We start from the raw sequence: 25,897 nt of genomic DNA, 5'->3' as shown, positions 1-25,897 counted from the left end.
CTGTTGATGGACATTTAGATTGATTGTGTGTCTTTGCTGTTGTGAATAGTGCTGCAGTGAACATATACATACATACATGTGCCTTCATGGTAGACATGATTTATAATCCTTTGGGTATATACCCAGTAATGGGATTGCTATGTCAAATGGTAGTCCTGTTTTCAGTTCTTTGAGAAATCACCAACCTGCTTTCCGCAATGGCTAAACTAATTTACATTCTCACCAGCATTGTATTAGTGCTCCCGTTTCTCCATAGTCTCACCAGCATCTATTATTTTTTGGCTTTCTAATAATGGCCATTCCAACTGGTGTGAGATGGTGTCTCGTGGTTTTCATTTGCATTTCACTAATGATTAACAACGTTGAACGTTTTTTCATATGCTTGTTGGCTGTGTGTGTATCTTCTTTTGAAAAGTGTCTGTTTTTGTCCTTTGCCCACTTTTTAACAGAGTTGTTTGGTTTTTGTTTGTTAATTTAAGTTTCTTATAGATTCTGGATATTAGACTTTTGTTGGATGCATAGTTTGCAAAAATTTTCTCTCATTCTGTAATTTGTCTGTTTACTCTGTTGATGGTTTGTTTCTTTTGCTGTGCAGAAGCTCTTTAGACTACTTCTCTAAAAGTAGATGTTTGCTATTTTGATAAACTGAAATTTAAATGAAATGAAAGATTATAAAATAAGGATTTAAAGATAAGGACGAGATGTTATGACCAAGATTTTTGGGGAAGATAAACTAAATGATCATTCTAGATGAAGAAATTGTTACAATAGTAAAAAACACACCATACCTTATTTAATTGGTGGAGTGTAAGGTGTAATCATGAAGGTCTTTGTAGGCCGTGTAGAAAAGTTTGAACTTTTCCCTGTGCAGTAGTCGGCCCTATCTGTGGTTTTGCTTTTCCACAGTAAGATATTTTAAGAACAAGGGAGACCACATTCACATAACATTTATTATAGTATATTGTTATACTTGTTCTATCTTATTATTAGTTATTGTTAATTTCTTGCTGTGCCTAATTTATAAATTAAACTTTATTATAGGTATCTATATCTAGAAAAACGCATAATATATATAGCATTTGGTACTATCCTCAGTTTCAGGCATCCACTGTGGGTCTTGGAATGTATCCTCTACCTCCACTGATAAGGGGGAACTAGTGTCGTTCAGAAAAACTTCTGATCATCTATGTGCCAGGTTTTGTGTTAGGCTTAGAGAGGTAAAAACACAATTCTTTTCTTCAAGAAACAAGTACTGATGGGTAAGACAGACATTTAAACCAATCATTTTAATTTTAATACTTTATACTAAATGCTATGCTGGAGATAAGTACAGAATGCTAAGATCACAGAGGTGGGTGCTGGATACAGATTACACACTGCTTTCTGTCTGATATATAAGCTGTCTTTAAGGATAAGTAGGAGTTAGCTAGGAGACTAGGGGTGGGTAGTTTAGGAGAGGGGAGTAGTATGAGTTAAGCAGGCACACGGGTAATAATCAGCCTGGTTTAAGTATAGAAGTCAAAATAATTTGGTGTTTCTGAAGTGGATTAGTAATCCTTACCTTCAGAGTTGTGCTTTTTATTTCTTTATTAAGAGACAGGGTCTTGCTATGTCTGCCTTAGCCTCCCGAGTAGTTGGGACTACAGGTGTGTACCACTATGCCCAGCTAGAGTTGTACATTTTAATATGAATAGTTTTTTTCAGTGATAGAACTAAAATGTATAAATTGGACAGTTTTATCTTGCCCAGTAAATGAAAAAGATATATATGAGATGGTGTTTAAACCTTAATTTTTCTATGTTATTTAAGTTAGGGCAGATTTATATTTACTAGTTTTTTTCTGTTTTAAAAGTATGTTTGTTTTCTAACACATCTAACTGGTACTTATTAGGGCCCAGATGAATATTGCAGCTTTGAAATGAACTTTAGTCACAACATGTCACTCTTTTGAGCAGTGAAGCAATTATTGTAGATAAACTTGCTACTGTTTACTCTTTTCTTTACTTAAAATAGAAAATTTTATATCTGAAGTTGTTACTCTTTGCTGCCATTTGAATAATATCTGGAATAATTGTGTCTTTACAGGATGAATGCTATCAAGTAAGACAAGTGTTTGCCCAGAAACTTCACAAAGGCCTTTCCCGTTTACGGCTTCCACTTGAGTATATGGCAATCTGTGCCCTTTGTGCAAAAGATCCTGTAAAGGAGAGAAGAGCTCATGCTAGGCAATGTTTGGTGAAAAATATAAATGTAAGGCGGGAGTATCTGAAGCAGCATGCAGCTGTTAGTGGTAAGCATATAAGAAAATAAAAAGGATACTTTTTCAGCCTGCTAGTTTCAGTTTTATAGAATACAACATGATATATGATATTACTGTTATTTATTATTTGTAATTGACACTTATTACCATTTTTCGATAACTGCTTTTCATTTAATATAACGGTCATTTAAAAAATGCATGGTACTTAAATATCAACCTATATCTCTTTATGTAAAGGACTAAATGGCCAAGGAAAATAAACAGTGACATTGGAGGTACTTTTAACAGAATAGTAAAATTTGTACGTTTATATAGATTGTCTGAGCATTATCTTATTTTAGTTGAAAAAAAGTACAGGTCTTTGATCTTTGTTGTTTGTTCTCACCTGTAGCTGACATTAATATCAGGTGTTTGCGTGCCTACTTTTCATCTGCTCACTTTACCCCATTAAGGTTAGTTGGTGTGCCTCTTGACTTCTATGATTTAACGAACAGCATTGAAATCCATCCATTTATCTCAGTCAGAAATCAGAGGCATTATTCATACCGTTTTTCCCTCGTCTCATCCGTCACCAAATTCTGTTAATTCTTTCTCCAAATGTCTTGAACATTTATCTTCTACTCTTCTACCTTGCTGTATTTTCACTTGGATTCTTGTATACATTGCCTCCCTGTCGTCATTGTTCCCGTGCCTCTGACCCACTGCCTGCTGTATCACATTGCTATCAAAATTATCCTTCTAAAACAGATTAGATCACATCAGTCCCTTGCTTGAAATTTCTGTTGATTCTCTGTTGCTTGTGGGATAAAGTTGAAACACCTTATAGCCCTTTATAGTTTGCTCTCAGCCTGAGTTTCAAGCTTGCTTTCTGCTATTGTGAAATCTGTGTTTCATTTACTTTCGATTACTTGAAATTTGTGTAACAGTCTTTTTTCTCTGTTGTCAACTCTATCTGGAAATTGCCTCCCGTTTCCAGACAAACAAACAATGAACAAAACCAAGGAACATGGTTGACACCTTTTGAGTGCTTTAAAATACAGTTTTGGGGTTACTACATCACTGTGACCCTCTTTCTTTTTCTTCCTTCCGCTGGAAAATGTGAGGGTTCTGCAGTCACATCTCACCTCTGCCGTTTACTGGTCGTATTTTGTCAGATTACTTAATCATTTGTGCCCTAGTTTCCTTATTTGCAAAATTGGTATAATTATACTGATTGCTTGTGGTTGTTGTGAGAATTTGAAAAATTACATACAGTCCTGGCACAATGTATGGCCCAAAGAAGTGCTCAGTATGTGTTAGCCATTCTTACTTTGGTGCACCTTTCACATTGAAGTGTAGCTTCTGTCTCTGATTATGCTTTAGTGTGAGCTCTTTACCTAGTCTTACTCATCTTTATATTTTTAGATTCTGATATAGGCCTGGAACATAGTAAACACTCAATAAATATTTGATAGAATTTAATTTTAATTTCACCAGATTTTGAACCGTGTTACCTTTTTCTTTCCACATCGGCCTTGAAATGAATGATGTTAAACACAAACTGTTCTCTGTAGATGTAGCAATAGAAATAAAGAAAATTTGATGCTTTATTGACACATATACATGAGGTTAAAACATCCAATTTATATTTTTATTTGAAAAATAGGAAAAATAAATGGAAATTGTCCAGAATATGAGTCCCAGTCTATGTGTACCCTTTATTAAACCAATTAGGATTACCATTCTGACCTCTCTAACAGAATATGCTTATCTCAGCCAACATACAAAAATAATTGCATTTAAACTAAATAGCTGTTTCTTTATTTAAAATGCCCTAGAAACTCTTAACTCTGTTCCTTTATTCCGTTCTTCTGTTACAAGTAGTATCAACCTCTTGTTGTTCCATACTGACTCTGAAAAATACTAGATGTTACTCATTTTGCTCAGCAGCTTAGAAGAGAGTGTTAAACATAGGGTCACTTCTAATAGGAAAAATAGATGTTTTTTCTCTCACTCTTGAATATAGTTTGTTTGGGTCACTTTTTCCTTATATATTTTAAAACTGAAATATTTGTTTTTGTAGCCTCAGCCCATGGTGTATTTAGTAGACCATTTCAATATGAACATGGTAGATGAATGAATAGACTGTTTATCAGGTACCTCAACACAGGGTATTTCAATATATTTTTCTTCAAGTCATTGTGGTGAACTGTTGGGATGCAGAAAATATAGTACGAAAGAGTGTGTAAGATTTGGTTTTCTAACCTGGATATTTTTGTTTTGTTTTTTTCTTTTTCTTTTTTTTTCTTTTTCAGAAAAATTATTGTCTCTTCTACCAGAGTATGTTGTTCCATATACAATTCACCTTTTGGCACATGACCCAGATTATGTCAAAGTACAGGATATTGAACAACTTAAAGATGTTAAAGAGTAAGACTTTTTCCATCCCATTTTCATATTTTCTGAAAGTTATTTTTTCTCCTTAATGCTGATAATTGGATCTCAATTATAATTAGTTTATTGATGTATTTCATTTCTTAGGCGTTTAAGGTTCTTTATTTGCTCTCTTGTCTTTCTTTTTTCATACCATCTCTTTATATTACATTTTTAATGTAGTTTCCCAAAACTTAATCATAATTATTATAGTTATGTTTCTTTACCAGTCTGGTGTTCCTTTTCTATTGAAGTAATTCATTAAAATTTCCATTCCATTTCTTATCTTTTCCTTCTTCCTTCTGAAACTGTGTAGATTTTCATATGAGGTCAATTAATAATCTTGCTTTTACTCATGTAGTAAGCACATTTTTCTTTGCAATAACTATCTTCCTCTGTAGAAAGAGAATGGCCTCATTTAACAATGGGCCAAATTCGTAACTGGGGAACTACTCCCACTTATTACTTAATTGGTGATTCTCCAACTAGAGTTTAAAATATTTGTAATTCTTTCAAAGATTATTGCTTGAAGACTGAAAACACTGTACATGCCTGGATGGGGAATAGGAATACAGTGATATTTAGAGAAATCTTTTTAAGACCAGCATAATTCTTTAAATAAGCTCGAGACCCTGGTCCTCGTTCAGTTACCATACAAGATTACCATTGGGATTTTTAATCAGCTAATTTATGATGCCTTTAGTTTCCTATTATATTAAAATATTTCTTAATGTCTTAATTTATAGAAGTATTTTATAGTTAAATAATTTGAGAAGCCTCAGGAGAATAAAATCAAATTAATGATGAATTCTCATGGCAAAGGAAAAAATGCCATTTTTTTCCCACTGCAGTTTCCTTTTTTAAAGATGAGAAATTAGTTCGGCCAGGCCTGGTGGCTCATGCTTGTAATCTCAGCACTTTGGGAGGCTGAGGTGGGTGGATCACCTGAGGTCAGGAGTTCCAGAACAGCCTGGGCAACATGGTAAAACCCCGTCTCTACTAAAAATACAACAAAATTAACCAGATGTGGTGGCACGTGCCTGTAGTCCCAGCTACTTGGGAGGCTGAGGCAGGAGAATTGCTTGAACCTGGGTGGTGGAGGTTGGCAGTAAGCCAAGATCGCGCCACTGCACTCCAGCCTGGGCAACAGAGTGAGACTCCGTCTCTATTTAAAAAAAAAAAAAAATTAGTTCTATCAAAATTAGTTTTGTGTTAGAGTGATTAAAACTGTTGAAAACTTCTAGCCACTTCTTTCTGAGAACATTTTAAAAACAAATAAAACATCCTTTGGAATTTACTAGACACTTAACGGTTGTATTTCTAAGTAGCCCCAGTGTAGCCATGCGTAATCTCCATTCTATCAGGGAGCCATTTCAGAAGAACTTATCCTGTACCTGAGTTCCTAAAGGTTATTTCTTTTCTGTTCTAGAATAATACCTTGCTTCACATTTCTCTCCTTCCCCCATTGCTTTTCTCCTCTATGCATCAACTATAACTTTGTTCCTTTCTGTCTGTATAATACATAGGCAAAACACTTTTCATTTTTTATTGAATAGAGTTTTACATAATTAACTTTAAAACTGAGCTACTGAAGCTTTCTGTTAATTTTTCCCTTTTTAAGCAAAGACAATGCTTATAGTTGTCAATCGTGACTTTTTCTATTAATGAATATTCTTAACTGTTTATATTTAATAAGGCAGTTGTATTCTCTTGAAGAGTTCCCATCAGGACTGTAGTCAGTCTTGAGTATCTGAGGCCTCACTTGATCTGTGGCCCCACTATTCCTTTGACAGTCTTTAACTCCCTGTCATAGCTGAGGGTTAAGATAACTTCATCCTTTCTACCATTTGTGTTTCCCCGTTAACCTGCCTCCTTGGAAATCTAGTGAGATTTTAAGAAGGGATCTTATAAGCTCATGTCTGCATTGTTGACCTGTTTTTATGTGTTTGTGTGACATATTCTTTTTCCCTGCTGGTTTGTAACTGTTTCTTTTTTTTTTCTTCCTGGAGTTATACAATCTAGGTTCGTTATATTTATATTTAGAATTAGTGCATTTATATTTAACAAAGGATGATTTTTTTCTATATTTCTTTTTTACTTTTTTTTTTTTTTAGATGTCTTTGGTTTGTTCTGGAAATATTAATGGCTAAAAATGAAAATAACAGTCATGCATTTATCAGAAAGATGGTAGAAAATATTAAACAAACAAAAGATGCCCAAGGACCAGATGATGCAAAAATGAATGAAGTATGTAATTCTTTGTGAATAATTATGGTTCCATATTGATTTAAAAATTTAGGGGTAAGGTATGAAACTTCTGTAGTATTTATAGATGGCATCAAATGATTTTTTCTATTAGTAATTAGAATTACTAACGTAGAATTAGTAATTTTATTACAAGTAAATGAGCAAAACCAGTAGTGTAAGCTAAAATGCTTACACAGACTATTGCTTTCATTAGTTTACTATTCAGACTGGATTCATGTTCTGAAATTATTCCTAGTTTACAGAGTTTAGATTGCTAGCGTAAGTATCTGTTTTTTAAAAATATACTATTGCAGAAACTGTACACTGTGTGTGATGTTGCCATGAATATCATCATGTCAAAGAGTACTACATACAGTTTGGAATCTCCTAAAGACCCAGTACTACCAGCTCGTTTCTTCACTCAACCTGACAAGGTAGTTACTTTACAATTTGTTTGTGTAAGTTGAAATAAAATGTATTCTCAGCACTGGGTTGTATGAAGATCAGGAAGGATCATGGAAAAATTGCTGTGAGTCTTAAGAATGTGATTTAAGATCAGAACCAGAATATGAGTCAAACTGAAGGACACACATAAGGTTCAGATATTAGGATGATCTGGTGTTTATGTTCAGTTTTAAGACAGAGCACAGGCAGAAATGTGATCAAAGCATGTGAATCTGTGAATTAATGGCCATTGTTCAAAATGGGAAGGAGAGTGCTGATAGAGATACAGTCTGAAGTTAAAAGCCATTTATTGGGATTTATAATTGGTATGAGGAAACAAGCAGAGAACAGACACTGGAACATGCCTAAGACCCTGGGAATACTACAAGAGTGTTACCAAACCATGCTCCAAAAACTCGAGTGTGATATGAGATGTAAAAAGTGTTTCCCACAATGCCTCTTACTCCCTCATAATTTATTTATTTAATTCCTCATAATTTAGCTGAACATAGTGAGTAACAGAGTCTGGAAATAACCACTAACCTCTTTTTGCTTTTAAAGCAAAATGCCAGTTAAGACCTTACCAGTGTATAGAGATTTGGAACAGACCTGTAGGATTGCTCAGTAGCTAAAAGGGCTGTCAACGCTGGTGTGAGCAGAGTAATAGGAGTATGTATATGTGATCTTTCATATACATATGGTATTATTAAAGAAGCATGTGTGTTATTAAAGAAGCATATGTTTTCTGATGCACTGTTAGAGCTCTAACATGTTAGAGCTCAAATATGTTTTGTTAATATTAGAGTTGGCATGAGGTTGGTTTAACCTTACTGCAGTAGTTAAAATCAGTGACTGAAATTTTGTGTTTCATATGATAATTTAGTTTAAATAAAAAAAACTGCTGTTTGCTTTGTTGGCTTTTGAACCACCTCGTAGATAGTGTTTTAATATTCACTGACAACTTCTTTTTCTCTTGGTTGTAGAATTTCAGTAACACCAAAAATTATCTGCCTCCTGAAATGAAATCATTTTTCACTCCTGGAAAAGTATGTTTTGAGAATCATTTTAATTTTTATGTGGTAGCTTATTTTAGCGTGATTATTGGCAAAATTGTGTTATTTTGTATTTCTTCAAAAATTTATATTCTCAAGCTAGAAAATATAAGTATTAAGTATCTTCCATTTACTAGTAAGAAATAATTATATTTACTAGATATACACAAGCTGAAATACACAAACTTACTTTTTAGCTTGTAAGAAAGTCCTAGGAGACCTGATTCTTAGACTTCTTAGGTTAATATCAATATAAAAAAAAATATTAAAAAGCATTTTTTTTTTTTTTTTTTTTGAGACGGAGTCTCACTCAGTCGCCCAGGCTGGAGTGCAGTGGCACATCTCAGCTCTCTGCAAGCTCCTCCTCTTGGGTTCAAGCCATTCTCCTGCCTCAGCATCCCGAGTAGCTGGGACTACAGATGCCTGCCACCATGCCCGGCTAATTTTTTGTATTTTTAGTAGAGACAGGGTTTCACCGTGTTAGCCAGGATGGTCTTGATCTCCTGACCTCGTGATCCATCCACCTCGGCCTCCCAAAGTGCTGGGATTACAGGCGTGAGCCAGCGCACCCGGCCAAAAAAGCATATTCTTATGTCTTTCCATGGCAAGAGTCTAATTATCTATTTTCATTGTTGATTATTCATTTCATTTATTCTCACTTTTTATGTAAGCTGTTTTCTCCAAATAACTAAGAAATTCAACTGTTATGCTGTCTGTATAGTTTTTAATTTGTTCAAGTGATATTTAGTTTATACTTACTATTTTGCTTAAGGATAGACACATTTTTCATGATTTGTAAGTAAATACTTTAAGAGAGATGTTATTTATGGTTCTTTACATGTAACTTTCTTTTGGCTTTAACCAAATAAAAAGAGATGTGCATTTCTCATTTCAGCCTAAAACAACCAATGTTCTAGGAGCTGTTAACAAGCCACTTTCATCAGCAGGCAAACAGTCTCAGACCAAATCATCACGAATGGAAACTGTAAGCAATGCAAGCAGCAGCTCAAATCCAAGCTCTCCTGGAAGAATAAAGGGAAGGTAAGTACAAAAGAAATGCCACAATTTTCATTTAAGGATTCTAGCAAGGCTATGAGATCTGAAATGATACAATCCAAAATGTTTCATGTCAGTAAATGGAAAGTAATGTATTACTTAATTTTTCCATTTAACATTGGTAGTCACAAGTTCATACTTATTTGCTTCCTCATTTTGGATGGGTGCTCCATCTTAGTCTTTCATTCTTTAGCTTGTTGAGGGTAATCTGCGTTATACACATAAACTAGTTTCCAACCTCAGTGTGTAGCAGTTGTAAAACTGATATATTATGGTGTATGATACAATGGAATACATAGTCATTAAACATGATGAGGTCTGAGTTAGTGTGGAAGAGTTTCCACGATACAGTATTGAGTGAAAAAGGCAAAGTATATAAAACAGCATTATGGAATCTTTAAGTTTTGAAAGCAGATTTATGTTCACATTTGTTTTTATATGCATAGAAAGTTTTTTTTGAAGAATATACAAAATCTTAACAGTGTTTATGTTAACCTAGTATAGAAGGGGAGGTTATTTTATACTTTCTGGTATCATTTGAATTTATTTGTATAGTACCATGTACATGTATAAACTTTTTTGTTTGTTTTAAAAGTGTGTTTTTGCTTTTTCGGTTTTTTAAAATTCAACTTTTATTTTAGATACAGAGGGTACATGTGCAGGTTTGTTACATGGGTATATTGCATCCAGGTAGTGAGTATAGTACCCAATAGGTAGTTTTTCAGCTCACATCCTCCTTTCTCCAGCTCCCCCAGGAGTCCGCATTGTCTGTTGTTTCCATGTGTATGCCCATGTGTGTTCGATGTTCCCTCCCATTTATAAATGAGAACATGCAGTATTTGGTTTGCTATTCCTGTGTTAATTTGCTCAGGACTATGGCCTCCTTGCTGTGAAGTACATGATTTCATCCTTTTTATGGCTGCGTAGTATTCCATGGTATATATGAATTCCATTTTTTTAATCCAGTCCATTATTGATGGGTACCTAGGTTGATTCCATATCTTTGATATTGTGAGTAGTGCCGCATTAAACAGATGAGTGCATGTGCCTTTTTGGTGTAATGATCTATTTGCGTTTGGGTATATAACCAGTAATGGGATTGCTGGATCAAATGGTAGTTCTGTTTTAGGTTCTTTGAGAAATCTCCAAACTGTTTTCCACAGTGGCTGAACTAATTCACATTCCCACCAACAGCGTATAAGCGTTCTGTTTTCTCTGCAGCCTCACCAGCATCTGTTTTTTGACTTTTTAGTAATAGCCATTCTGACTGATGTGAGATGGTATCTCATAGTTTTGATTTGCATTTCTGTGATGATTAGCGATGATGAGCATTTTTTAATGGTTGACCATTTGTCTTCTTTTGAGAAGTGTCTGTTCACGTCCTTTGCTCATTAAAGAAGAGTTTTTAAAATGATTCTTTGAGAAAAATAAAAGGAAAATTAATTCATCCTTTCACTGGTTTTAGCATAAGTGCTTAGGGCACGATTTGTTAGCACAGAGCATTGTATAGGGCTAAACTGCCACTGTTTATTGATTTTTGCCAAGTTATTATTAAAAGACTGTACTGTCTTTTTCATTGTTGATAACTAATCAGTAAAGAAGGTAGGTGACATTCTATAAAATCTTACCAAATTTCTTATAATGAATAAATTGTTGAATGATATATAGTATGATAGAAATAAAATAAATTGCATTTATAGCTTTTGTTTGTTCTAGATTCCTGTATTAATGCATGTTAGTGGCTAAATACCTAAGTGACCCTTTAGTTATATCAGTTGGACATTTTCTCTCAAGTGGCCTCATATTAACATGACCAGAAACATTTCCATCAACTCATTTTTCTAAATTACTGGTTTTTCTCCTTGAATTCCTCATTATAGTCAAAGATGATCTAATTCACCTAGGCAGAAAGCCTCGAAATTGTGTTTGACTCTCCCCCCCTCTATATTTGTTTAGTTGCTAAGTTTTGCTCACTTTTTTCTATGCAATGTTTTGTACTTCTCTTTTTACTGTCATCATTTAGTTCATTTTCTTTCTTTAATTATTGTTGTATTTGACTAATTTACTTCCTTATTCCTCTCAACTGTGTATGTTGTATCACTGCTAGATAATCGTTTAAAAATACTACTGTTGTGATGTTATTTCATTGCTCAGAGATCTTAATTGGCTTCCCTTGTTTGCTTTCAAGACAAGTATAATGTCACCCTCTCCTTATCATCCGTTTGTTATTCAACACAAAAGTATCCTAATTTATACTTTTTCAATATAGTTTTCTTTAAACTTTCTTTCAACGTTTGACCAATCTGTTTTGTTATTTTTTGTCTTCCAAATTCCATCTGTTTAGTGGGACTGTTTCCAGGGGAATGAAGTAGGTATATTTGAGAAACCTGTTTGGTTGGAGAGTAGGAATGAGGGGAAAATTATGAGAGGAAGTTGAGAGGTAGCCTGATTATGTTTGGACTTTGTGAACCATGGTAAGGAGTTTGGATTTGATTTTAAGTGCAACTGAAAGATTTGCCAGGGAGTCTAGCAATCTAATTTGTGGTTTAAAAAAAAAAATTGCCCTGATGATTTGTGTAGAATGTACTATAGAGGAGCTAGAATTGAGGTAGAAAAACCAGTTAGGAGTCAGCGAATCATAATCTATGGCAGGGAGGGAAGAAGATGGTAAATAGTCAAATTTCAGATTTTTTTTTAAGAGTAGTCAGATGCAGTAGTGAGAAGGGAGGAGTGAGTTAAAACAAGGAGTTTGATGTGTAACTAACTATGAACAATCAGTTGAGAATAACTCACTACCTTTAGACCACCCACAGATTTATTTTGATGTTAGATAGATGCAGATGATCTTTCTGATGGATTAGATGTGAACAGTTAGGGAAAGGGAGGATTTAAGGGTGTATCCTGGGCTTTTTACCTGAGTAACTGGAGAGATGGCAGTACCGTTTACTAAGATATAGAAGCCTTGAGGAAGAACAGGCTCTGCTTGTATGTGTGTGTTTTGGGGAAGTGGGAATAAGAAGAGTGTTCAAATAACTATTTTGGCTACATTAAAGATCAGGTGCCCATTAGAATTTCAAGTGAAGTGTTGAGTAGACAATTGGATATGTGAGTTTAGAAATCAGCGTGGCTGGACCAGAGATTGAGAGTTAGAGTTCAACAATGTATAAATAGTTTTAAAAACTAGATAAAGATGAGACCACCCAGGACAGAAGCCTGGACCTTTATATGAATGCCTACTCTGTGCCTGGCACTAATTTAAGTGCTTGGCATACATTGATAAGTAAAATTGATTGACATAAGATTCATGCTTATATTCTAACAGGGGAATGCAGTCAATAAGTAATATAATAATTATAGTGTGTTAGAGAGTATTAAATGCTACAGAGAGAAGAAAAAATAGAATAGGGTAAGGAACCAGGGCAGGTTGCAGTGTAGACCAAGCTAACCTGCCAACAAGAAAAGCTTTAATTGGTTCTATGATCTGACCCCAAAATAGAATTTAGGTTTTAAAAAGACTTAGAAAAATACTAGATTTAAATTTTTGATTTTTAAAATTAAATTAAATGAGCTTCATTGCTTGTTGAGTTGGTACCAAATATGGTAGAATGAAGCTGATTCATTTTTGAGAAGAATGAAATTTTTTCCATAAATCCGTAAAGCTACACTAGGAACAGAAAAAGCTTGTAAGGTTATTTGATTGTAATAACAATTACAAATGTCTCTATTAAAAGGCTTGATAGTTCTGAAATGGATCACAGTGAAAATGAAGATTACACAATGTCCTCACCTTTGCCGGGGAAAAAAAGCGACAAGAGAGACGACTCTGATCTTGTAAGGGTGAGATATTTGCATTGATTTTATAATAATATTAATGATAATTTTACTTAGTAATGTTTACACCGAAACCAGTTGACATGACTATCAAATTTACATTTTATTTTATTTTAGTGGTTTTAACCACAAACCTGAGTTTATCATTATCCTCTATGTAATTTAAGTATATAGAATCTGTGCTTCTTATCAATGTGATAAGTAATCTCAATTGTTCAGATTTTTGGTATTAGACTTGCCAGTTGCGTACTCAACTGCTTGGTTTTTGTATTGTTTTGTTTTCCTCATTTGCTTGGGGTTTTGTTGTTGTTGTTTTTGTTAACATAGGATATTTAGACTTAGCCTTAGAGAAGGGGAATGGAACGAGGATCCTTAAAGCTTCTTTCATTTAATTTATTTCTTGAGCCTTTTACTAAATAAGCTGCTGTTAGAGGTAGAAAATGCTATAATTCTCGTCAAGTCCTTGTTCAGTTTTTAAATCTTAATAGAAATGATAAAATCATAACTTGTATGATAGACAGTTCGTGTTATTTTAAGACAAATTTGCTAAAGTTTTAGCATAGACACAAAATACAGTTATGTCTTCTAACACAACTCAGTGGACTTAACTGGGTTCGTTTTGACTTTACAGTTCAGCTTCAGATCATTTCTTTAATAACTAATTAGGCTATCAGAATCAGTTTTCTTATCTGTATATAAATTATGGATACTTAGCTGGTAAGCTTTATCAGAGTAAGTGACTTTAGCCCAAATGAATTGTTGCTGCGGTTTCATTGTTACAACTTTTGATTATGGTTATCATAATAATAAAAGTTAAAATGTTTGAATCTGCATGATTAAGAGAGGTGAGAGGTTAACCAAGAAATGATTACTTTTACTTTCTCTAAAATATTACTGCCCATCTTGTCTTCCACGGGTCCAACATTACACATGCCAAGAAGTTTATCTTCATGTTTCTCCAATAACTTATTTTGGCAGAGTGTTTATTTCCATTTAGAAAGAATTATTCTTTTTTATTTTGTTTTGTTTTGTTTTTTGAGACACAGTCTCACTTTGTCGCCCAGGCTGGAGTGCAGTGGCGCGATCTGGGCTCACTGCAACCTCCGCTTCCCGGGTTCAGGTGATTCTCTTGCATCACCCTCCTGGGTAGCTGGGACCACAGGCATGTGCCAGCATGTGTGGCCAATTTTTGTATTTTTTAAAGGCGGGTTTTCACCATGTTGGCCAGGTTGGTCTCAAACGCCTGATGTCAGGTGATCTGCCTGCCTTGGCCTCCCAAAGTGCTGGGATTACAGGCTTGAGCCATACTGCCCGGCCGTGAAAGAATTATTCTAAAATTTTACTGAATTCTAACTATGTATACTGTAAGTTATGATGTTTATTGGCTGTTTAAAATTTTCACATGAGCAAAATTAATAATTGATCACTTAGCTTGAAAACAATCTTGTTATCTGGATTTACAGAAGAAAATCCTTGAATTGGAAAAGGTATTATGTCTTCTTAGTTCTCACTTACTGCAGAAATTCCTTTATTATTAATGAGAGCTGGTCACCACGTTGAAAATGCTTTAAGCAGAGAGCTCATGATATATTTCATTTGTTGGAAAAGTCAACTAGGCCACTCATACCCACACCTGTAGTGTACTACACTTATACCTTGGTGTTCCCATCCTCCAAAAGTTGGGAAACATGGTTTTTATTAATTCTTAATATTCTGTTATCCTATAAATTTTGCATCTGCTTTTACCTTTTGGGATAGTACAGAACAAAGTCTATTTTTCATAGAACTGTTTTGAATTTTTGAGCTCTTGAGATCTATTAGTATGATTGTAATGGAGGCCTTTTGCTATTTGTTGTGGCATGGATGATGTATAACGTTAGCTTCAGTTTTAGAGGTGCTAGAAGAATCTTATTAATAAGCTAATTTTGACTGAAGTGCTCTCAGAGAGATGAGCATTATGAGACACAAGTTGAATTTAAAGACCAGTAGATTATAATGAAAGAGCACGGTCTCATTTGCCTGTTACCAGCTTCTCACTGAAATTTCACAGCAAAGGAATTATTTTCCATATACGTTTGTATTTAAATATTTAGCTTTATAAATAACATATTTTCCCTATCTTTTGCCTCTAACCTCAATTTTATACTACCTGTGTTCTTAAAACTGCAATGCAAAATGAAAAAGAAATGAGCAGTAGTGGTGCTTTAGGAAACTAGATTAGTATTCTCAAGAAAGTAGACATTGGGTTTTCTTTCTACCACCAACCTTTTCCAAAGCATAAAGGAAATCATCTACCTTTTTAGATCTTTGGACATCAAAAAGAATTGTAGTAATTAAAATAAGAAGTGACGTTTTAAATTTAGTTCTAATTTAACATTTCTTTTACCTTGTCATCTTTGAGTAACAACAGGTAATTTTTAATTTGTGCACAAAACTCTAAATAAATAAAACAAACTAAATCCAGTCATGTATAGCTCTTCCCCTCTCCTTAGAATGTAAGGATAGCTTAATGTTCCCAAATCTTTTACTATAATAGTATATTAAATAAACCAAAGGGAAAACCAAAAACAAAATAATTTCAGATCATGCCAAGAGGACATAAATAAAACTTAAAATCCGTTCTTGACAAGTAGGAACTTTTAGTAAACTAGTACCAGAAGGATACATCTTTAACGTGCTAAAAGTTTTGTCTATTTTAAATCAGTAGTCAATGCCATTCTTCCTAAAGGCAAAATACTTGAAGCATTCTTTTTAAAAATCAGGAACAAAACAAGCAACCTGCTGTCAGCACTGTTTTTTAAAATTGCTCTAGAATGTTTGACCAATTGTTATTTTTGTAATCTTAGAAAAATAAAAGAAGCAATTGAAAATCTATCCCTACCTATGTATATATTTATGTTTGTAACTAACATTACTCTGATAATTTTGTTTTGTATCAGATGTACATTTAGGGGAAAAGGGATTATTTTCTTCATCACAAGAACCATTGCAACAGCAAACTTAGATTGATTGATTGACAGATTCATAGATTTAAATATAACCTTAAAAAGAAATAGGGAGTACCTATATGTAGAAAATCTCAAAACTGAGATAGGGAGGACTTGAAGAGAGAGAAGACAGGCCATGTTTTATATAGGAAAAAGGAATAAAAAAGGATGACAGTTTTTTCCAACTGAATATATAATTGCGAAATTCCAGCATGGTTTTGTTTCAAGTCTGTGTGGAGGAATAAATAAATATAAAAGGAGGAGAAATAAAGGTAGGTTCAGCCCTACCAGATACAGAATTAGTAAAATACTGTGCTTCTGTTATGATAGTCCATAAATATTCTTCTTGTTCAAAACATACAAAATAAAGGAAGCACCACAAATCATTGATTCTGAAATGGTTGGATGTGTCTTTGGGAGTGGAAAATCCAGTTTAGAATCTCATCTCACATTCTATTCTAAAACGATATACCATAATGTCTTAATCAGCTCAGGCTGCCATTATAAAATACCACACACTGGGTAGCTTAAACAACAGAAATGTGTTTTCTTACAGTTCTGGAGACTGGAAGTACAAGATCAAGGTGTCAGCAGATTTGGTTCCTGATGAGGGCTGTCTTCCTGGGTTACAGATGCCACCTTCTCTTGTGTCCTCACATGAGAGGTGTGGGGTGGGGGGAATAATAAAGGCACCCAAGCTCACTGATTTTTCCTCTTATAAGGACACTGATCTCATCATGAGGGTCCCACCTCATGACCTCATCTCAACCAAATACCTCCCAAAGGCCCCATCTCCAAATACTGTCACATTGGGATTACAGCTTCAACATACACAACATACAATTTTTTTCTTTGGTGGTGGGGGCCACAGTTCAGTCCAAAGCAAGTAAGAAATAACACTTAAAGGCCAGGTGCAGTGACGCCTGTAATCCCAGCACTTTGGGAGGCCGAGGCAGGTGGATCACCTGAGGTTAGGAGTTTGAGACCAGCCTGGCCAACACGGCGAAACCCCGTCTCTGCTAAAAATACAAAAATTAGCCGTGCATGGTGGCACATGGCCTCTAGTCCCAGCTACTCCTGAGGCTGAGGCAGGAGAATCGCTTGAACCTGGGAGGCAGAGGTTGCAGTGAGCCGAGATTGCCCCACTGTACTCCAGTCTGGGTGACAGAGCAAGACTCTGTCTCAAAAAAAAAAAAAAAAAGCTGGGTGCGGTGGCTCACACCTGTAATCCCAGCACTTTGGGAGGCCGAGGCAGGCGGATCACAAGGTCAGGAGATTGAGACCATCCTGGCTAACATGGTGAAACCCCGTCTCTACTAAAAAATAAAAAAATAAATAAAAAATTAGCCAGGCGTGGTTGCAGACACCTGTAGTCTCAGCTACTCTGGAGGAGGCTGAGACAGGAGGATGGCGTGAACCCGGGAGGCGGAGCTTGCAGTGAGCAGAGATCTTGCCACTGCACTCCAGCCTGGGTGACAGAGTGAGACTCCATCTCAAAAATAAATAATAATAATAATAATAAAAAAGAAATAACACTTAAAAATAAGCATAGAGACATACACAAAAGCATAGAAGAATATAGAGAAAACCCACTAACACCCCAGTAATCAAAGTTGACAAAGGACACAATACGAAGGATGTAATTAGGCAGTTCACACACAGGAAACTCAATTTAAAGTTAGAAAAAGTTACAGATAATTCGATAGTTTTTGTTGTTTTCTTTTCAGTGATTTTTGAAAATATAAATTGCTGCAGACTTTTGGAAATTAACTTTGTACTATAAGTGTTCATACATAAAATTTATTCTTGGGTCTTTGGAGATTTTCTTCAGCATTCACGCTGGTTCACATACAGATTCTCTGAATATAGACTAGGATTTTATTTTAAATGTGAAAGCCACTGGTTTTTTGTTGTTTCTGTTGTTAATCAGTTAGTTATACCTAGAGAGAAGCAGTATTTCTAATTCAGAAGTGTTTCCAAAATTTATAATAAATGATGAATATGTTTACCTTTTGTATCTTGCAACCTCCGTTTGTAAAATAATAGTTCTTTTATGATGTAAGCATGACATATAGTTAATATTTTATGTCTTATGCACTGTGTGGTAAAATTAGAATTACTTAAACTGACTGTCAAAACGGATACTTTAGTATAGTTGTCATTTAGGACCAAGCACTGAATTTATAATGCTCTTTTTAATGAGATATCTCTTCACTAAAATTTATAATTTAGTAAGATACTGATCTTGAGAGGTTTCCTTTTAAGACACTCTAGCTTAAAAGTAAGAGTGCAAATGTACCCTTTTACCCCAGATAAGTTTTTAAAATTAAAAACTATAATAAAAGCAAATAAATACAGTTCTGGTGTATTTAAGAGCTGTATATTTTAGGTACATGTTTAGGACAACAATGGATAACAGATTTTTTTGTTTCATTCCTCAAAATATGTATACTCACAATTTCATAACCATAAATTGTGATTTTTTTTTCCCCTAGTCTGAATTGGAGAAACCTAGAGGCAGGAAAAAAACACCAGTCACAGAACAGGAGGAGAAATTAGGTATGGATGACTTGACTAAGTTGGTACAGGAACAGAAACCTAAAGGCAGTCAGCGAAGTCGGAAAAGAGGCCATACGGCTTCAGAATCAGATGAACAGCAGTGGCCTGAGGAAAAGAGGCTCAAAGAAGATATATTAGAAAATGAAGATGAACAGAATAGTCCGCCAAAAAAGGGTAAGAGAGGCCGACCCCCAAAACCTCTTGGTGGAGGTACACCAAAAGAAGAGCCAACAATGAAAACTTCTAAAAAAGGAAGCAAAAAAAAATCTGGACCTCCAGCACCAGAGGAGGAGGAAGAAGAAGAAAGACAAAGTGGAAATACAGAACAGAAGTCCAAAAGCAAACAGCACCGAGTGTCAAGGAGAGCACAGCAGAGGTAAGCATGTGTAACTCTAAACTGCATCTGTTTCGTTAGTGTATTGTAAATCATAATTTGATGCTATCCACATTTGGGTCTTCCCCAAAGCAGAGCAGAATCTCCTGAATCTAGTGCAATTGAATCCACACAGTCCACACCACAGAAAGGACGAGGAAGACCATCAAAAACGCCATCACCATCACAACCAAAAAAAAATGTGTAAGTTGTAAATATTACATTTCAAACCAATTTCAGATTATTTTGCAAAAGTTCCTAAATTTGTAAACATACATATTGCTGTATTTAAATTCCATATATTTAGCCCCATTACACTAGGTAAGATAAAATTTTTATAAACTTACCTTAGTGATTGATATCTCAATAAACTATCTTGTACATTTTTACAGGTGTAGGCAAATTTTTATAAATGAATACCAAATAATATATTATTTCCTTTACAGACTTTATGATATCTAAAGAAATTATAAGGTATTTTTAAAAAATCACCACACATTGACCAGGTTGCCTTGTCATTTCACACTACAATTTTTTTTTTAATGTTTCTCATTAGCACCTTTTCCTTTAAAAAAAGGAAAACAGGTCTTATGCTTCTGCTTTTTTTCTTTGAACTTGTAGTAGGAAAGTAACAGGTATCATTTAAAAAAAATTATATCCATAGAAATTATCACGTTGGTCTCAAGTGTTTGATATCTTGGTTTTGTTTGTTTTCTAACCCAGTTCGTTTATCTACATCAACATGTATATCGTTTTAGATGTTCACACAAACACATTTATAAGAGAGGTACAGTAACAATCTGTACTCCAAATTTTAGTGTCACCAGAGTATCAGTGCTATAATTTGTAGATTTGACAGTATTTTTTCTCCTCAGTTATGTGAGTGGAAATAGAGTAGCATGTCTTCTATTAGTCGGAAATTTAGCACACTTTTTCTGAGAGTAATCCCACCCGTACATAATTACTTCAGTGGCTTGACTTTTCAGAGTTGCCAACGTACTGTCGTTAAATACTCAATTATCTTAGAGATTTTCCTATTCCTGTGTATTCCACAGGAAGAGGAAAAGTTGCCTGGGTGTCTAGCCAGTACTTCATGCCATCTTCCATGTAATTTTTCTATCAGGTTAAAAGTAAAGGTAAGTACATTTTTGTGGCAGCTTTATAAATGTGTGTGGATTCAACCAAATCACTATTTCTAAACAAAGAATTCTTAAGGAATCCTTTATTTAATAAAATACACATGAATGATGTAACAAGGAAATAACAAACCTCATAATTTTAGTTTGTTTATATTTGGACATCATAAAATTCAGGGTTTAAATGATTATTGTGCTCTCCTAAAATTACACAAGTCCTATGAATGTTCTAAACAAAACAAGTATTTCTTAAAAAAAAAAAAAATTTGGTACAGAAGAAGATTCTGTAGTCTGTCTTGGAAGCCTATCTTCCTTTCACTGGGAAGCTCTTTCTAGAGCTGGTATACTAACATATGTTAGGATTTGTTTCTTTTTCTTGTTCTGACCTCAGTGAAATTGAAAAAGATTGTCATTATGTTTCATGTAATTTCTATAGTTTCATTAATCTTGAAAAACCAAACCAAGTAAAAAAATTGGTTTGAGCATGAGTTAAAAAAATACATATTTTGGATTGCTTATAGAAGTGATAAGTTATGTTTCTAATTTAAAAAAATAAATATTAAGAGGGATCCATTTGATTAGATGGTTCTATTCTATATTTTTTGATGCCACCTGTGTTTCAGAGAGTACTAGGTGCTAGGGACACAAAACAGATATGGTTCTTGTTCTCATGGGCTCGTGGTTCTTCCACCATCTAATGGAGTGAGGAAGTTTTTTCTTTAAAAGTAACAATGAGTTGATATCTTGAGAATAGTAGGGGCTAGACAGGCAGAGAACAGGTGGCATGAACACTGTATTTGAAGTTTCTGAAGTGAAAAAAAATCTTGGCAAAATCAGAAAGCTAAAGGAAGGCAAGGGCTTGTTGGATTGTAGTTGTGGGGAGTTGGGGAGCAGAAAGAGATGAGAATGGACAGGTAGGCAAGGACCATCTACTCTTCCTTAATATACTGTGTTAAGGAGGTTTACAAAATTATTCTCAGCTCAGTAGGGAGCTCTGTAGTGACAGTAACATCATCTGTTCTTGTACTTTTAAAAGATAACTTTGTAAAGAGAAGAGGCAAGAGATGGGAATGGTTTGAATTAGATGGTAGCAATGGAGATGTGGAGAGAAGTGAATGGATTTGAGATCTCTGTAAGAATCTATAAGGCCAGACAAAGACAGGTGCACTATATTCAAAGCAGAATTCCTTTCTGCTTTGAGCAGCTCAGTAGACGTAGATGCCTTTTACTGCGTTAGGAAAGATGAAAGGAAAAGCAGACTTTAGGTTATGGTATGTTCTCAGTCACTTTTTTTGTTGTTACTTGGTAGATAATATGTAACATTCTATGATTAAATGCTGGTTTAGGATTCAGAATATTAAAGAAATGTTCTTGTCTCATAAAGTAACTGAGGGTAAACATGATAGGACAATTGATGAAATGCTTGAAGCATTTCTTCTAACGACGTAATCTACTGAAAGATAGGAACATTCATTGTGTTTTATATGTGTTTTACTCTAGCCGTGTAGGACGCTCCAAACAAGCAGCTACTAAGGAAAATGATTCAAGTGAAGAAGTAGATGTGTTTCAGGGTAGCTCTCCTGTCGATGATATTCCACAGGAAGAAACAGAGGAGGAGGAAGTTTCTACAGTAAATGTATGTGTTCAAAGTTTCTGTGAGTGGTGTGGGATATAAAAACAGAGTTAGTAAATGTTTGGTTAGATCATTTAGTACTTGTTTAGTATTTGTATATTTTACTTCATTAGTTTATAGCATCATTTTATCTACCAGGTTGGGTAATGGAGAACATCTTTTATGGAAACCCGAAACTAAGCAAATAGGTGTAGCTTAGTGAGAATGTAAATGTCAAGTCTGAACTGAATGTACAGCATTCTAATATTGACACTTTAAGCATTTAAGTTGTACCTTGATTTTAGGGCACTGATACCCATTAAGTATACTGTTGTTTATATTTTACAACTCTCTGTTTGGTATTTCTATTTGGGTTTCATAATAGAAATTAGAAGTTAGTTACACAGAATAAAATCAGCCTTTGGAATTGAAGTTTGAGCTGAATGAGAATTCCTAAAATTGGTAATACATACTTATTTTGCAAAAGTAGGTATGTGTTACTTCCTGACTTTTTTGTTTTTGAGACAGTGTCTCACTCTGTCGCCCAGGCTGGAGTACAGTGGTGCATGATCTGGGCTCAATGCAACCTCCGCCTCCCAGATTCAAGCAATTCTCCTGCCTCGGCTTCCCAAGTAGCTGAGATTACAGGCCAGTGCCACTATGCCCGACTAGTTTTTGTTTTTTTTAGTACAGACAGGGTTTTACCATGTTGGTCAGGCTGGTCTTGAACTCTTGACCTCAAGTGATCTGCCTGCCTCGGCCTCCAAAGTGCTGGGATTACAGGCATCAGCCACTGCACCCGGCCCTTCTTGACTTTTAAAGTAATAAATAAATAACTACCGGTTAATACAACTCAGATATTTCTCTTAAGAAAAAATACAGTACATTTAAGTAGAAGCTCTTCTCCCATCTTTGTTTGAGAAACCCAAGCTCTATAATCAAGTCTCAGAGTTGGTCTCTTCTGTTTGTCCTATTTAATGGAATCAGAACTCCTATCTGTACCAGGATTCATTTTTGTGAATAAGTGAGTTAAGTACACAGGAAAATATGCTTAATTGTGGCCTCCAATTAGTTTGGCTTGTTTCTTAAAGGGTTTTGGGGGAGAACATCAAAGTAAGGCTGAAGAGTCAGTAACGATTGATGTCTTCATCAGAGAAAAACTACATAGTAAATTAAAACCCTCTTTTATATTCCTATTGTTAATATTGACATTTTTTGAACTGGTTTTATGCTTTCATTAGTGCTTGCCAGTAAATGATAATATGTTTGAATTTTAGGTTATTTTACTGTATTGATAATTGTTAAGATCGAAACTCAGTAACTACTTTCCCAGAAAGATAATGTAAGTTCATAAATGTGAAGTGTTTTCATTTACCACAGGAAACATAAATAGAAAGATGATTAATCTGTTTGAGTTATTTTTCTTGCTGTGGACATTGATTTCTGTTCATTTCTCTTTAAAATTATTAGAAAAGTAAAATAATTTTTTTCTTTCACTGTTCAGGGGAAGTCTGTGAGCCTGTAAGGGTTCAAATGTTATAGAGGTCTAAATATGTGATGCCAGGGCAGAAAGTAAGGATTTAAAGTTTCAGGGAAAGGAAAGCGAAGAAAATCAGGAACAAATGAGAATAAAGATTAGTTAAAAATGATTACTGCATATCGTATGCACATATACCCATTTTAATTAAGCATCTGGTGACTTTCCTTTTAAGGTACGGCGGCGAAGTGCTAAAAGGGAACGGCGATGAACAAATGTAATTAATAACTTTCCCTGTGAAAGCTTTGGAAAAATCCTTCTCTTTTTTTTTTTTTTTTTTTTTTTTTGGTCAAGCTTGAGGCTGAATAAAGCCTTTGATGCACAAAATGGGACTGCTGAAGAGTGGACAGTTGGACCTTACTTTGGTGACCCCATACATTTGTGGTCACATGCTTTAGCCATACGCATGATAACATTGACTACGGAGTCTTGTGAAAGTGTAATGTGCGATGGCTATGTAGACATAAAGAAGAAACTTGTAAATATCTTTTTTCTTTTTTTAATGTTTCTGACTTCTGAAGTGCTTGTATAGCTTTTATCTGCGGCTTTAAACTGACAGTACCCAACTGTTTATTGGATCTATTGATTTGAAAAGAATTTGTTAGGATAGATCTTAAGCAGTAATCTGTCAGTGTTTGTATTTGTATTCTCTGCAATTTTACTGTGAAAAAAATCTGTTTTCAACAATTAGTGTCATTTTCTTGATGTCACTATTTGTTGGAGAGTTAAATGGTCTCTTCCCTTTGTGTATCTTACCTAGTGTTTACTCCTGGGCACCCTTAATCTTCAGAGGTGCTAAATTGTCTGCCATTACACCAGAACGATGCCTCTGATAGGAGGACAACCATGCAAATTGTGAAATAGTCCTGAAGTTCTTGGATTACTTTACACCTCAGTATTGATTTGTCCCAGAATTTTCTGGCCTTTCATGGCAATGAAAATTTTAAGAAGAAAGATTTAAAGTATTTTAATTTTAAAGAGTGTGTTATAAAATAATGTACTGAATTCTTTATCCCATTTTATCATCCTTTCAGTTTTTATTAATCTACTGTATCAATAAAATTCTGTAATTTGAATGAGTTTTTAATAGTCTAGAATGTTATTGTGTATAAATATTTCCTCTTGAACATTATGTTCAGAAAATGCAAATTACACTATAATATAAAACCTGATATATACACATTAGAAATATTCCAGTTCTCCATAACAGTGTAAAGTTAATCAGAAAGAAAAAATTTTATTGATGCAGTGTGTCTTTATAAAGCTGTTCTTGAAAGCCAAGTGTTTTGTATTTTATAGTGAGTTGCATGTTTATGAAAAAAAAGTGCTGAAAATGGGATGTGCTCTTTTCTGTAAATTCATATTTAGCCATAGTATATGATAGATTGCCCCATAACATAGTTTTTCATCAAGAGTTTATTATTGTACTTTATTTTGGAGCCAAAAAATTGATTCTGGGGGGTGGGGCAGAGTAGAAGTGGTATATGCAAGTATATCAGCTACTGTAGTTGTCACAGTCTTGTGAACTTTGAATGAAATTCCACTTTGTCCGGATTGGGAGAAGTGGAAATTTATTTGGATTTAGAGCAGGTCTTTTTTTTTCTTCATTGTAATCTGCAAAACATAGAAATAAATTACTTAAGGCAGTATCCTTTATACAGTTGTATAAACTGTATTTTGAACCAAAACATATAGGTTACTACTTAATGCTTACCTAATTTCATTTTAGTATTTTAGGTGCTGTTATGTTTTTTCATGGTTAACACCAGAGGGGAAAAAATCATATTCTAACTTATTAAATTTATCACATTGAATAGTGGAACATTTTCATATGATACACCATTATGTTTAAGGTATATTTCCAAGATTGGTGATAATAGATGGGGCATATAATAAAGAAGCTACTATTTTGGAAAATGACATTTTACTATTTGCCAATGTATATTGCAATTGATGTGATTATTTTTCTTTTAAAGATTTGTTCGTGTTTATGAAACAGCCATTTATTTTTCAAAAAATGTTTTGAATTGTGTCTTAATCTCTCCATATTTAACTATTCTTCATTTACAACAATACTGACACCAGTAATTATGAGAGGCTGTCATATATCAAAGCAGCTCAGGTTGGATCAAGATACATTGGTTTTGAAATGTTTCCTTAGCTCGGTTCTCCCAAACACATAATTTCTGTTTCAGCAGTACAAAGGCATGTTTTAAAATCTATAACATAAAGAATAAGGAATAGCTTTGTATTTTTGTCATTGATTAAATTGCACCGGAAATGTTTATGGAAATATTAAGAACATTTTATAAAACATACGAAAAAATGATTGTGAAGGATTTTTATTTGCATGATCCATAGTTAACCAAATTTCATTGCACATTTTTGTAA

The 25,897-nt window shown here is 34.4% G+C and overlaps 1 protein-coding gene across 7 annotated transcripts in view; it reads left to right on the top strand.

Moving 5' to 3' along the window:
* Positions 1–24,586, top strand: part of PDS5B (PDS5 cohesin associated factor B) — a 190,245-nt gene extending 165,659 nt beyond the window's left edge. For 3 of the 7 annotated variants that reach the window (XM_032150503.2, XM_058437676.1, XM_032150504.2), the window contains exons 25-35: positions 2,086–2,290; positions 4,555–4,669; positions 6,787–6,919; positions 7,234–7,353; positions 8,347–8,409; positions 9,311–9,456; positions 13,203–13,308; positions 18,785–19,224; positions 19,315–19,425; positions 21,858–21,993; positions 23,682–24,586. In XM_032150503.2, the coding sequence (XP_032006394.1) occupies positions 2,086–2,290; positions 4,555–4,669; positions 6,787–6,919; positions 7,234–7,353; positions 8,347–8,409; positions 9,311–9,456; positions 13,203–13,308; positions 18,785–19,224; positions 19,315–19,425; positions 21,858–21,993; positions 23,682–23,717 (1,611 nt within the window). In that variant the 3' untranslated portion in view covers positions 23,718–24,586. The remainder of the gene's footprint in view (positions 1–2,085; positions 2,291–4,554; positions 4,670–6,786; positions 6,920–7,233; positions 7,354–8,346; positions 8,410–9,310; positions 9,457–13,202; positions 13,309–18,784; positions 19,225–19,314; positions 19,426–21,857; positions 21,994–23,681) is intronic. The other 4 variants (XM_032150509.2, XM_032150506.2, XM_032150505.2 and 1 more) reach the window with 4 other exon arrangements.
* The last annotated feature ends 1,311 nt before the right edge of the window (positions 24,587–25,897 follow it).

The sequence above is a fragment of the Hylobates moloch genome, unplaced genomic scaffold (assembly GCF_009828535.3).
Source record: "Hylobates moloch isolate HMO894 unplaced genomic scaffold, HMol_V3 SCAFFOLD_4, whole genome shotgun sequence".
NCBI lineage: Eukaryota > Metazoa > Chordata > Mammalia > Primates > Hylobatidae > Hylobates > Hylobates moloch.
This window is presented reverse-complemented; position numbering and strand designations above follow the sequence as displayed.